Source organism: Ovis aries, chromosome 12 (assembly GCF_016772045.2).
Source record: "Ovis aries strain OAR_USU_Benz2616 breed Rambouillet chromosome 12, ARS-UI_Ramb_v3.0, whole genome shotgun sequence".
In the NCBI taxonomy this organism is placed as follows: Eukaryota; Metazoa; Chordata; class Mammalia; order Artiodactyla; family Bovidae; genus Ovis; species Ovis aries.
The window spans coordinates 29800652-29813848 of NC_056065.1; the positions used below are offsets into that span (position 1 = coordinate 29800652).

Below are 13197 nucleotides of genomic sequence, written 5' to 3' on the forward strand. Positions count from 1 at the left end.
CTCCATCCACGGGATTTTCCAGGCAAGAGTACTGGAGTGGGATGCCATTGCCTTCTCCGATTAATCAGCTATACCCTAGTACAAAACAAAAAGTTTTTTAAAAGTGAAAAATAATACAGTATTCTTTAATGTCAATTACTCACTTTTTCAAAACTGTTTTTTATGAAGTCTGCTCTGATTTTATCTTTTTCTTTCAATGGTAGGCTTTTAAATAATTTCTCTGGAATTATATTTTCAAATATCTAGGAATTCATTCAATTTTTCAATTAAAAAAGAAGTATGATACTGGTACAAAAATAGACACAGAGATCAATAGAACAAAACTGAGAGCCCAGAAATCAACTCATGCATACATGGATGATTAATTTACGACAAAGGAGCGAAGAACATGCAGTGAGAAAAGGAGAATCTGTTCAATAAGCAGTGTTGGGAAAATCGGCTAGTCACATGCAAAAGAATGAAACTAGACCACTATCTTACATCATAGGGTTTTCCTGGTGGCTCAGATGGTAACGAGTTTGCCTGTGATGCAGGAGACCCAGGTTCAATTCCTGGGTCGGGAAGATCCCCTGGAGAAGGAAGTGGCAACTCACTCCAGTATTCCTGCCTGGAAAATTCCATGGACAGAGGAGCCTGGCAGGCTACGGTCCATGGGGTTGCAAAGAGTCGAACATGACCGAGTGACTAACACTGCACTTCATCTTATACCATACACAAGATTAACTTAATATGTATTAAATACCTGAATGTAAGACTTGAAACCATTCAGTTTCTAGAAGAAAGCATAGGCAATAATCACATTGAAATCAGTCTTAGCAGTGTTTTTGTGGCTCTGACTCAAAAGTAAGGGAAAGAGAAGCAAAAATAAACAAATGGGATCGATAAAATGAAAAACCTTTTGCACAGAGAAAGAAACCATCATTAAAATGAAAAGGCAGCCTATTGAATGGGAGAAGATATTTGCAAATCGTACATCCGATAAGAGGTCAATTTTCAAAATATATAAAGAACATATACAACTCAACAGCAAAAAAACAAACAACCCAATTTAAAAATGGGCAGAGGACCTGAATAAGCACTTATCCAAAGAAGATATACAGATGACCAATAGGGACATGAAAAGATGTTCAACATCACTAATTATTAGGAAAATGAAGCTCAAAACCACAATGAGATATTGTTACCAAAAGTGGGCTAACTGCTCGCTGCTCAAAAGCCAAAATAGACGACTGCACAATTTTTTTTTTCTTTTATCTTCATGAAGTGAAGTGAAATGAAAGTCGCTTAGTCATGTCTGACTCTTTGCGACCCCATGGACTATACAGTCCATGGAATTCTCCAGGCCATAATCCTGCAGTGGGTAGCCTTTTCCTTCTCCAGGGGATCTTCCCAGGGAACGAACCCAGGTCTCCTGCATTGCAGGCTGATTCTTTACCAGCTGAGCCACAAAGGAAGCCCCAAAACACTGGAGTGGGTAGCCTATCCCTTCTCCAGTGGATCTTCCAGACCCAGGAATCAAGCCAGAGTCTCCAGCATTGCAGGCGATTCTTTACCAACTGAGCTATGAGGGAAGCCCGTTTATCTTCTAATTTGTTTAATTGGTTGATCCACAGCCTGTTTATATATTTACCTTTACTAGTGGGATTTTTCATTTCCTATTGATTCTTACTTGTAGCCTTTTCTTTTTCCACTTAGAGAAGACCTATTAACGTTGCTTTTAGGGTTGACTTAGTATTGATAAATTCTTAGTGTTTGCTTGTCTGGGAAGTTCTGGAAATGGAGGGGCTAGGGTCAGAGCCAGGTGTGAGCTGAGGCTTCTCCTCTGCTCAGTGGCTGTCACTGCCCAGTAGGGGGCGGCGTCGAGTCCCAGGTGGCCAGAGCAGATGCCTAGAGGGTTGGGTCCCAGACGGCTCCTGCGTTCTCAGTGTGTGTTCTTCCCCCTCCCGGCACCAGCCCCCTTACGCCCAGAGGGCAGCAGTGCCGAGACAAGATGGGGTGGAGTGGTTGCTGTCTCTGGCTGGGGGCGGGGCACGCCAGGGCAGTTTCAGGAAACTGAGCAGAGTCCCCTGCAGGTTTAATCTGTCTTCTGTGCCTTGTTTCTGGAGTGAGCAAGTGTGGGCACATTCTTAGCGGTGGACTCTAGGTTGATTACAGCCCTCTGTTAGTCCCACTGGTTTCCGGCCCCGCTAGGGGGACTCATCCTCCTGGTGACAGATCCCGGGCTGGGTTGCCCATTGTGTTTTCATACCTCTCACTCCCTTCAAGCCTGCAATATCTCTCCTCTTCTGTGTCCCTCCCGGGGAGCAGACCCCAAACTGATTCCTTCTCTTCCTTTCCTACCTAATTCTGTGCGGATCTCCTCTACAGCCTTGGTTGTGTAAGTCTTTCAGCCAGTTTCCAACTAAATTTTGGTGAGAATTGCTCTACTTGTAGATGTGTTACTGATGTGTAAGTGGAGGGAAGTAAGCTTCATATCCTCCTATTCTACCATTTTGACCTTCCCTCCCATTTGTTCATTTTAAAACTGTGATGCTCTCTGAAGCTAGCTGGAAGTTCTTGGGAGGTGGGATTTGACTGGCAAGACTCACCAGAGGGTGACTAACAGACAAGCCAGCTTTTCCCAAAGAGGGTATAGTGGCTGCGAAATGTCAGTATTTCAGAGCCTTTTCTCTAGACTAGAGTCACTGAGTTTCCTCCAAGCTTCTGTTTAGGAGGTAGGAGATTGGCTAACGTTGCTCCAAATGCATGGTAGGGTAAAGATCAATCTTTTTCTCTGCGTATGTTCAGATTGGAGAGTGAACAATAAGGAAAAAGCTTTTTTTTTCCTGTTCACAATCAAGACCAACACACACACACACTTTGGTATCTGGTTTTAGTTTATGTTAAGAACTTCCTCCATGTCATTAAAATTATTTCAGAATCTCATACTGCATGTGACGCTGAGTGTCACTATTTTAATATTTAGCTTTTTCCTTTATTGCACATTTATGTTGTTTCCATAGTCCTTTTTTTTTTTTTTCCTCCCAAAGTTTCAAGAGAATCTTAATTTACTTTATGCTCTTTCCTATATAGGTTACATTCAGCATGCTGGAAATTTACAACGAACAGGTAACAACGATTACATTTTTTGACAGACAATTCTAAGTGATTCTCTGCAGCTTACAAAATGGCAGGGGCTCCCCCTCATCCATCCTACCTGTTAGCCTGGCATCGGCTATCCAGCCCTAACCTACCTCATTTTAGCTAGGTGCCGCTTCATCTTATGTCCTTCTGTCTCTACACACTCCTTGCATCAGCCACATAGAACCTTTCTCCCTTTCCACAGTATGTCCTCTCCAACATCTATCCTTCCTCTGCCTGGAATACCCTTCTTGGTTTCTCTGGTCTTAGAGAAACCACTGAACTTCAAGTCCAGTTCAAATGTCAGCTTATCTATACATCCTAAAGCAGTTGGCTTCAGCATGAGGGTTGGCAAACTTTATCTTCAAAGTACAAACAGGAAGTATTTTAGACTTTGAGGGCCTTGAAGTCTCTATCACAACTACTGTACTCTCCCCTGAGAGAGCAAAAACGGCCACAGCTGAAGTGTGAGTGAAGGGTAAGTGAGCTGTGTACCAATACAACTTTGTTTCTAGACACTGAGGCTTGAATTTCACATAATTTTCATGTGTCACGAAATATTTTTCTTTTGATTTTTTCAGCCATTTAGCAAATCTGATCGAAGTTGGAATATGGTTTCAGATCCCTGCTCTCTCAGTTACTAGCTTTGTGACTTTGAACAATTACTTTGTCTCAGAGCTCAGATTGCTTATTTATAAAGCAGAGAATTTAAAATAAGACACAACCAGGGACTTCCCTGGTGACCTAGTGGCTAAGACTCCACGCTCCCAATGTAGGAGGCCAGGGTTTGATCTCTGGTCAGGGAACTAGAGCCCACATGTCGCAACTGAAAATCCTGCATGCTGCAGTGAAGGTCACAGATCCCCCAGGCTGCAACTAAGACCCAGCACAGCCAAATAAATAAATATTTTTTAAAATAAATACAATAAACTAGACCACACATTGAGACGTAGTGCTGAGCAAATACTAGTTATTCAGAAAGTCCTTTTTCATTCTACCCTTTCCCTTTGCCCTTATGCTATAAAATTTTATTTCCATATTTATATTTCCAGAACAAAGGATTACACCTTTCTATTTGCAATACTTAGTATAATATTCCCTTTCACTTTTCACTTTCATGCATTGGAGAAGGAAATGGCAACCCACTCCAGTGTTCTTGCCTGGAGAATCCCAGGGACGGGGGAGCCTGGTGGGCTGCCGTCTGTGGGGTTGCACAGAGTTGGACACGACTGAAGCGACTTAGCGGCACCAGCAGTATAACATTTGGTTTAAAATGGATGCCCCTAAGGATTGCTGAATGGATAAATTCACAAAGGTATCTATAATTGTAAGTTTCTTAAGGGCAGTTTCATATCCTAAGATTTCTTATATGACTCCAAGCATTATCCAAAGTCTTGCACTTAATCATTGCTAAATAAACATTGATGGAATAAATCCACCCATGTTTTTCTCTTTATATTAAGGAGAGAAAATATCCATTTTGTTTCTCATATGCTTGCATGAGCCATTTATTATTGTTGAAGGTTGATAGCAAATTCAAATGGGTTGTTATGCTAAGGTCACTGACTAAGTTTCTATTTCTTTCAAAGTGATGGGCCTGGAAGACAGTATGACTCCTTTATTTCATACCAAATAGGCAGCTTCACTTCATTACCAAGTTCAGATGGAAGGAACAGGGAAATGGCCTCCTGTTGTGGGCCCCCTACTGATAACCTATTAATGAAGATAATCTCTCTGGAATTTTGTTTTCTCATCTCTAAAATAAGGACATGGACATACTTATAACCTCTTCATGTCTTACCAGCTTGGAGTCTGGTATTTTTCCAGTAGTACTTCAATAGTCTAAGTGAAGTTTATTAGATACTTTTAATATTTCAGACATCATACTAGACTCTGAGGATGAATAAAAGCTAAGATGTGATTTCTGCCATGGAGAAGCTTGGTGGTAGATTTTACATCCTCTCCAGACAGTAATAAAATATATCATGTATGCTGCATGAATGGTAAAAAGGCATAGAAGAGAGACCAACTAATACTACCTGCGATTGTTGGTGGTGTTTGTAAACAGAGGAGTTAGACTGGATCTTGAAAGATGCAATGAGTTTGGTGAGCCAGGAGGAGGGTTGGGGGCATTTTAGGTGGCATGATTAGTACCAGCAAGTCCAGGGACACGTGAAAGCACATGGCGTTTAAGGGAACAGTGAGGGCTCCAGGTAACCAGAGTTAGAGGCATGCAGGCGGGTGAGAATGGGGAAGCATCAGGAGAGGGAGCTAAACATCAGTTGCCAGAAGGCAAAGGCCCTTTGGTAGGCAATGGAGCATCAGCGAAAGATTCTAAACAGGGAAATAAGAAAGTCAGCCTTGGGTTTAGAAGATCTCTCTAGCAGCAGAGTGAAGTTGTATTTGAAGAAGTGCCAGAGAGAGGCAGAGCTAGGAGAGTCCCATAGGGGCTGAAGTGAGTGAGGAAGGTCTCATCATTGACTCAGTCTCCAGGTACTACCTGGAGAGTCCAGTGCCAGGAACTGCCCTCATCTCTGGGCCCTCACACTTCCATTCTATCTGGTTAAATCTACTTAGCTTTTTTTTTTTCTAATGAGCCCTATTCAGACGTATCTTCAGCCTTAGATGCCACTTCTTAACAATTTATATTGCTCAGTGGAAGTTATAGGAAAGGCTTTCTAGCTAAGGCAGAAGTTGTCACCATTTCAATGTCTTCCTATCTCTGGCTCTTCTGTCCACTGTCCTAACTTTTCTTGCCTGAATTCAATCTGTGTGTGATCTTGCCTCTGTTGCAGGAAGGGGAACCCTTTCCTGGGCCAAGAGTAGGTTCTTATCTAGCCCTCAGAAAAGAATTATCTGAGAGATACATAGGACAAAGCTAAAGACCTTATTGGGAAAGGGGTGCCTGGGAGGAGAGCAGCAGGGTAAGGGGATCCAGGAGAACTGCTCGGCCACGTGGCTGGCAGTCTTGGGTGTTGTGGTGATGGGTTTAGTTTCCAGGTTGTCTCTGGCCAGACATCTTGCTTGGCCCATATTTGGCCTAACTCAGAGTCCTTCCTTGTGGTGTGAGCATCTCTCAGCTAAGATGGACTCCAGCATGAAGGATTCTGGGAGGTTAGTAAGACATATTATGGGGTGGTGTCTGCTCTCTCCTTTTGGCCCCTCCTGAATTCTCCCAGTTAGTTTTCTGCGCCAGCACCAAGTTCCTTATCAGGAGGGACCTCCTGGTGTGAGACAGCTCATACAAGCGGTTATCATTGTGCCTGGCCGAGGCTGGTGGTTTCTGTCAGTGGTTCCCTAGCAACTTGACTCTAGGACTTAAAGCTACAGAATATTTGAGCTGGGGGAGATCTTAGAAATCATTCAGTCCATTCCCCTCCTCTTATGAGGAAAACCCTGGCAGTGTAGGAGACTCTCCAAAGCTCTCATAGTTTGGAGGCAGAACCAGAAGTAAGAACCCAGGTCAGATTCCCAGCCCAGACCTCACTGCATCATGTAACACCAACTCCCCTCTGCAGAGGCTCAGGCTCTAGCAGGCTCCCATAGCTCGACCTGCTGTGCCCCGGCAGAAGTGGCTTTCTGGGGGGAAATGCAACATGGGTTTTCACCTGAGGCCACGGTCTAAGTGTGACATCACACAAATCTCCAATAATAATAATAATAATAATTTTTTACCTATATTTTTGTGTTAGGTTTGCTTATGGCAAATCCTGTTTGGGTTAGATAAATTTCTTGAAAGTAGAGATTCAGAGTGGTGGCGTTTGTGGCAGCATGATTTAACTGAGGCAGAACATTAGGTACTTTGAATGTTATGAACTTTTAATTAAGTTTCATTTATCACTGTTCTTAGAAAAGTAAGACTTCATTATTTTGTGATACAAAATTTGTGACAATTCAGAAAGAGATCATTTATTTGTGTGTTATCTACAAAGGAGTTGCTAATCAACTGCAAGAGTTAACAAGATTTCTAGGAACATACTTAGGTTAATAAGAGAACAATATTTTCAACCACAAATGCTTTAAAATCACCACTGGGGCTTCCTCAGTGGCTCAGATGGTAGAGAATCTGCCTGCAACACAGGAGACAAGATTCGATCCCTGGGTCAGAAAGATCCCCTGGACAAGGGGATGGCTACCCACTCCAGTATTCTTGCCTGGAGAATTCCATGGGCAGAGGAGTCTGGCAGGCTCCATGTGGTCACAAAGAGTCAGACATAACTGAGCAACTAACGGTTTCACTTTCATTTAAAGTCAGACAACTATAGATACAACTAAATATTTTTTCATGCTACAGAAGCAGTTCCCCCAATATCCTACATGCAATGTATTAAACATTTCTTGTTAACTTAGCTCCGGTTACACTGTTCTCTCCAGAAGCATTTCACTGGGTGCCTACTATGTGTCAGGAGCTATGTTAGGATTTACTAGTCAACTCCCACCCTCAGGGGTTTGCAGGCTGGTTGAACTGCTCTTGTTGTTGTTGTTTACTGGCTCAGTCATGTCCAATTCTGTGCGACCCCATGGACTGTAGCCCACCACGCTCCTCTGTCCATGGGTTTCTCCAGGCAAGAATACTGGAGTGGGTTGCCATTTCCAGAGGATCCTCTACCACCCAGGGACTGAACCTGTGTCTCCTGCATTGGCAGGCAGATTCTTTACCGTCTGAGTTACCAGGGAAGCCCTGAAGTGCTGTAGGTACTTGAAAATAATAAAACTGAAATCCTTAAAAAAAAACCAAAGCTTCTGATTTCACTAACTACAACAGGTTTCTCTATTTTCTTACTTGTCATTTCTCTGTTTCTTACTTATTGTAAGTCATGAGGCTGTCTGGTACCTACAGAACTTTAACATTTATTTATTCATCCAATATATATTTACTGAGCATGTACTATATTCTACGAGGAGCTATAGCAGTGAAGTCAACAAAACTTCGTGCCTTCCTGAAGTTTGTGTTACTTGTTTTACCACAGGTGAGAGATTTGCTATCCAGGATCAAGAAACCTGGAGGGCTAAGAGTAAGGGAGGACCAACAGCTGGGCTTTTATGTGGATGGTCTGAAGTCAGTGCCTTGTGAGAACTATGCCCAGATTGAAAGACTGATGGAACAAGGAGCAAAAATAAGGACCACAGCTTCGACCAACATGAATGCCAGCAGCAGCCGGTCTCACATGATCATCACCATTCAGTTCAAGCAGGTGAGATTCAACTGGATGCCAATGTCCCCACCTCTCACCGAGGGGGTCTGGGGATGTGTTCCCAGTAGCATTATGGGCTGGTGAGTATTATGGAGTTTTTTAGATTTGATCTATGGATTAAGACAACTATTTCTGAACACAGACTATAGGGTCAGAAGCAGGAGAAAGTAAGACACTTGTCTTTTCCTGCCTCCCTACTGCCACATCCATGCCCCACTCTGGCCTAAGTGATCCCATTACCGATAGAAGGTCACTAGTAAGGTCCCAGAAATGCCTGTAGGGCTAAAGGCTATTTTCCCTCAAGTAAATTACATACTTTGAGAAACAGGTTTTGACCCCCAATTTGGTGAAATTGTGGAAATAGGAGAGTGAGTCTGTGGTTTGTCACGGAGAATTCCTTGTAACGGTCCTTCCATGCATCACCAATATAATGATGGTCAGCTTTCAGGTCCATGAGCCTAGAGGACAACCAGATACTGAAGTGTCTTTCTGAAATTTGCAAGTCCAAGATAAAGCCTTTGAAACCATGTCATCCATGTAATGCTCCACTAGCTAGAATCTTTGATAAGCTAAAGCATACTTTCCTCCTCCATTCTCCTTGGTTGGGAATGATGTAGGGAATGATAGCTATAATTATGGACAATTTGACTCAGAAATGGTTATCATAAAAGCCTGGGTAAGCATGAGAGTTAGCTACAATTTTACCACCTCCTTCTCCTAAGCCACAGCGCTAGTAATAGATAAAATAGTAATAAATGAAGATTGTCCTGTTCTAGCCAGGATCGGTTGAAGAACACTAGACCATGTAGGAATCCATTTACCAGCTCTGAAATCGTGGGAAATAACCTACCTTTCCTGAGTCACAGCTTCTTGGTCTGTAAAATGAGACAGTTATCCTCGTAGGAATGTTGGGAAGTTTAGATATTACTTTTTTTTAAAGATATTACATTTTAAGCTTTGTATTTATTTTATTTTTTGCTGGGCTGGATCTTCGTTGCTCTGCAGGCTTTTCTCTAGTTGCAATGAGCAGGGTCTACTCTCTAGTTAGCACGCAGGCTTCTCATTGAGATGGCTTCTCTTGCTGTGGACCATGGGCTTAGAGAACAGGCTCAATAGCTGAGGCACATGGGCTTAGTTGCCCCATTACATGTGGGATCTTCCCACACCAGGGTTTAAACCCATGTCTCCTGCACTGGCAGGTAGAATGTTTACCACTAAGCCACCAGGGAAGCCCAAGATACTATGTTTTAAAGAACTCTGTAAACTTCCCTGATGACTCAGACAGTAAAGAATCCTCCTACCATGCAGGAGATCTGGGTTCTATCCCTGAGTCAGGAAGATCCCCTGAAAAAGGGAATGGCTACACAACTCCAGTATTCTTGCCTGGAGAATCCCATGGATTAGAGGAGCCTGGCAGACTGCAGTTCATAGGGTCACAAAGGGTTGGACAGGACTGAGCAACTAAGCACACAAGTAAACTTTTAATTATTATTCACTTGATTTTTACAATGTAGGTAAGATGTTACATTGATAGACTTTATATGAATATAACATTCACTTTATATGAATGTAACATTCACTCTATATTCATAGACTTTGTATGTACTATATAATTAATATAAAGTGTTACATTCATAGACTTTATATATGGTTTTCTGTGCTATTTTTTAATTTGATATTTTAGGGGTGGGAGACAAAATTAACTGGATGTAAACGAGCATACTCTGTTTATTGGTGTCAGTAGCAATATTATCACCTAATAATGTATCCCAGGCATGATTAGAAACATTACATCTATGATACTTTATCTTCATAACATCCCAGTAATATGCTATCATCCCGATTTTACAACTGAGAAAAGTTAAATCACTTGCTCACAGTTACATGACAGCAAGAGAACCTGCAGCATTCTTTCCACTACATGACTACACCATCCTGAACAGCTACTTACTTTGCAGATTTCACAGTATCTTTAAAATATTTATTGATTGGGAAGTGGTTAGGACTCTGCACTTCCACTGAAGGAGGCACGTGTTCAATCCCTATCAGAGAACTAAGATCCCACATGCCACCTGACATGGCCAGAAAAAAAAACACTTAATGATTACAGAAATATTAGGACAATAATTCGTATCTAATACATAACTGGAAATAATGTTACAGAAGGGAAGGGGCAACTGAGATGTTTGGACCTAATAATGTTATTGTAAAATGTCATTGTAAAGAGGATGGCATTTTAACTTGCAAATTTTATTATATCTTTTTTGAGTGTGAAATACAATTAGAAAAATATTTCAGAATGTAAATGTAAAATAGATTGACTTCTCATGTAGCCTGCTACCCCTCTAATAGCATTACTTGTGGTGCTTTCCTGCAGGTTTTCCTAGATAGAGACCTCACCAAACTGTCCAGTATTAACTTGGTAGATTTAGCTGGAAGTGAAAGGCAGAAATCTTCAGGATCAGAAGGAGACAGACTGCGGGAAGGATCACGCGTTAACCTAAGTTTAACCAATTTAGGAAATGTCATCAGGTAAATAATCAGTGGACGGGTAATTATTTGTGCCGTAAAAGTGACTTCAAATATCAAAATTTAGATTAATCATAACCCTTGGTTCATGACCAACTAGCATCATTGGTTTATTTCTGGCCTCTCCTAGATTTTATTTCAAACTAATTAATTGCTTTTAGATGAAATAACAAACACTAATAAAACTACCACCAAATCCAAAAAACAGTTGGAGGTAATCACCATCTTGCTCCCCTTGGAGGTGACCATCATCTTGAATTTTTTGTTTTATGTATGTCCCTCCCTCCCCACTTTCTTTCTCCCCTTCCTTTCTTCCCTTTTTCTTTCTTTTCTTATTTTATCACACGTGAATATTATATTCAGTAGCGCTGATTTTTTAATTTTATAAAAGGGTGAAATATATTATTTTCTGGATCTTGCATTTTAAAAGTTATTTAGATATAAATTAATTATAGTGAAGTGCACAAATCTTAAATGTTCAGCTCAATGGATTTTCATATATGTATATATCTATGTAATTAATGACTAGACTGAGATATAGTACATTTCCAAAACCCAGAAAACCCCCTCATGCCTTCTCTTTGGCTTAATCCCAACAAAAGAAATCAACCTGTTATCAAAGATTTATTTTTGCCTAGCTGTTTTGATTTTCATATAAATGCAATCACTTATATCAGATCATTGTCTTTTATATCTGGCTTCTTTCACTGAGGATTGTTTCTATGGGACTTATCCATGATGTTTTGCTTAGCAATTATTAGTTCTTTTTCATTGTTATGGATTATTTCATTGTAGGAATATACCATTATTTATCCATTCTTCTATTTGATGGGCATTTAGTTTGTTTCCAGGTTTTAACTATTATGAATAAAGTTGTTACAAACATTTTTGTACATATAATTTGGGGAAAATAATTACTCATTTCTTTTTAGTATATACCCAGGAGTATAGTTTGTTTTTAGATTCAACATTATTAACAATATCCATCTATCTAATGTGTGGCTCTAGTTAATTTATTTTCTGTTCTTTTACTAAACATTGTATCTATGAGATTTATCCATATTGTTACAGTAGCACTTGTTACAGCATCCATGTTATTACTTCTTTTTCATTATTATGTAGTCATCCATTGTGGAAATATGCCACAATTTATTCCTTCATTCTCATGTTAATTGTTAATTTGGTTGTTTCCAGGGTTATTGTTTTGTTTTGGGGTTTTTTTTTTGTCTTTTACAAATAGTGCTACTATGAACATTCTCATAAAGTCACTGAGTATCAATATACTAAAGGATTTTTTATATCAGCAACTGAAATTATTGTGCTTTATATACAAGGTGTGTGAATACCTAATTTTTCTAGATGGTGATAAATTGTTCTCCAAATTTGTTAGTCCAGTTAACATTCCCAGTGGCAATGTATAACATATCCCATTAATCCACATCTTTTCTAAGGCTTGATGTTGTCAGATTTCTTGACATTTACCAATTAAATGGGCATAAACATACTTTGGGCTTCTGGGATAACTCGGTTGGTAAAGAATCCGCCTGCAATGCAGGAGACCCCAATTCGATTCCTGGGTCGGGAAAATCCCCTGGAGAAGGGATAGGCTACCCACTCCAGTATTCTTGTGCTTCTGTGGTGGTTCAGCTGGTAGAAAATACACTTGCAATGCGGGAGACCTGGGTTTTATCCCTGGGTTGGAGAGATCCCCTGGAGAAGGGAAAGGCCTGGAGAATTCCATGGACTGTACAGTCCACGGGGCCACAAAGAGTCAGAGACGACTGAGCGACTTCCACTTTCAAACACACTTTACTGTGGTCTTGAGAGCCCTGGTTACTAGCAAGCTTGAACAACATTTGATTTCTTTTTTAGCAAAAAAATACCTGTTCTTATGTTTTCCCCTTTATTCTATTTATTTACTGTCTTTTTCATTGATCTGTAGATGTTTTAAACATATTTTTATTACTCTTTTCTCAGGTCTATGTATCATAAGTATCTTCTCCCAGTTAGTAGATTGTGTTTTCACTTTAAAAGATGTCTATTGATGAGCAGAAGTTATGGCGTATGTTTTGCATTTTTTCATGTTCTGTGTGTTTAAGAATATTTGTGCTTAAACCCTGTCTATCTGGAGTTGATTTCTGTGTATAGTGTAAAGTAGGCATCCTTTTCATTACTTTTTCCTTACAGATTATCAATTTTTTTTGTCTCATTTGTTGTTGAATAGTCTGTCCTCTCCCAGTGATCTTCTTTTTTTTTTTTATTTTATTGTTTTTTTTTCTTTTTTTTTTTTCTTTTTTAAATTTTAAAATCTTTAATTCTTACATGCATTCTCAAACATGAACCCCCCTCCCAC

The 13197-nt window shown here is 40.4% G+C and overlaps 1 protein-coding gene across 1 annotated transcript in view; it reads left to right on the top strand.

Annotated features, from left to right (window-relative positions):
* The window catches only part of LOC105607283 (kinesin-like protein KIF28P), a 71975-nt gene that overhangs the window by 16371 nt on the left and 42407 nt on the right, over positions 1-13197 (top strand). Inside the window, exons 4-6 of the mRNA XM_027976323.3 lie at positions 3073-3108; positions 8091-8315; positions 10693-10847. Coding sequence (XP_027832124.2) covers positions 3073-3108; positions 8091-8315; positions 10693-10847 — 416 coding nt within the window. The remainder of the gene's footprint in view (positions 1-3072; positions 3109-8090; positions 8316-10692; positions 10848-13197) is intronic.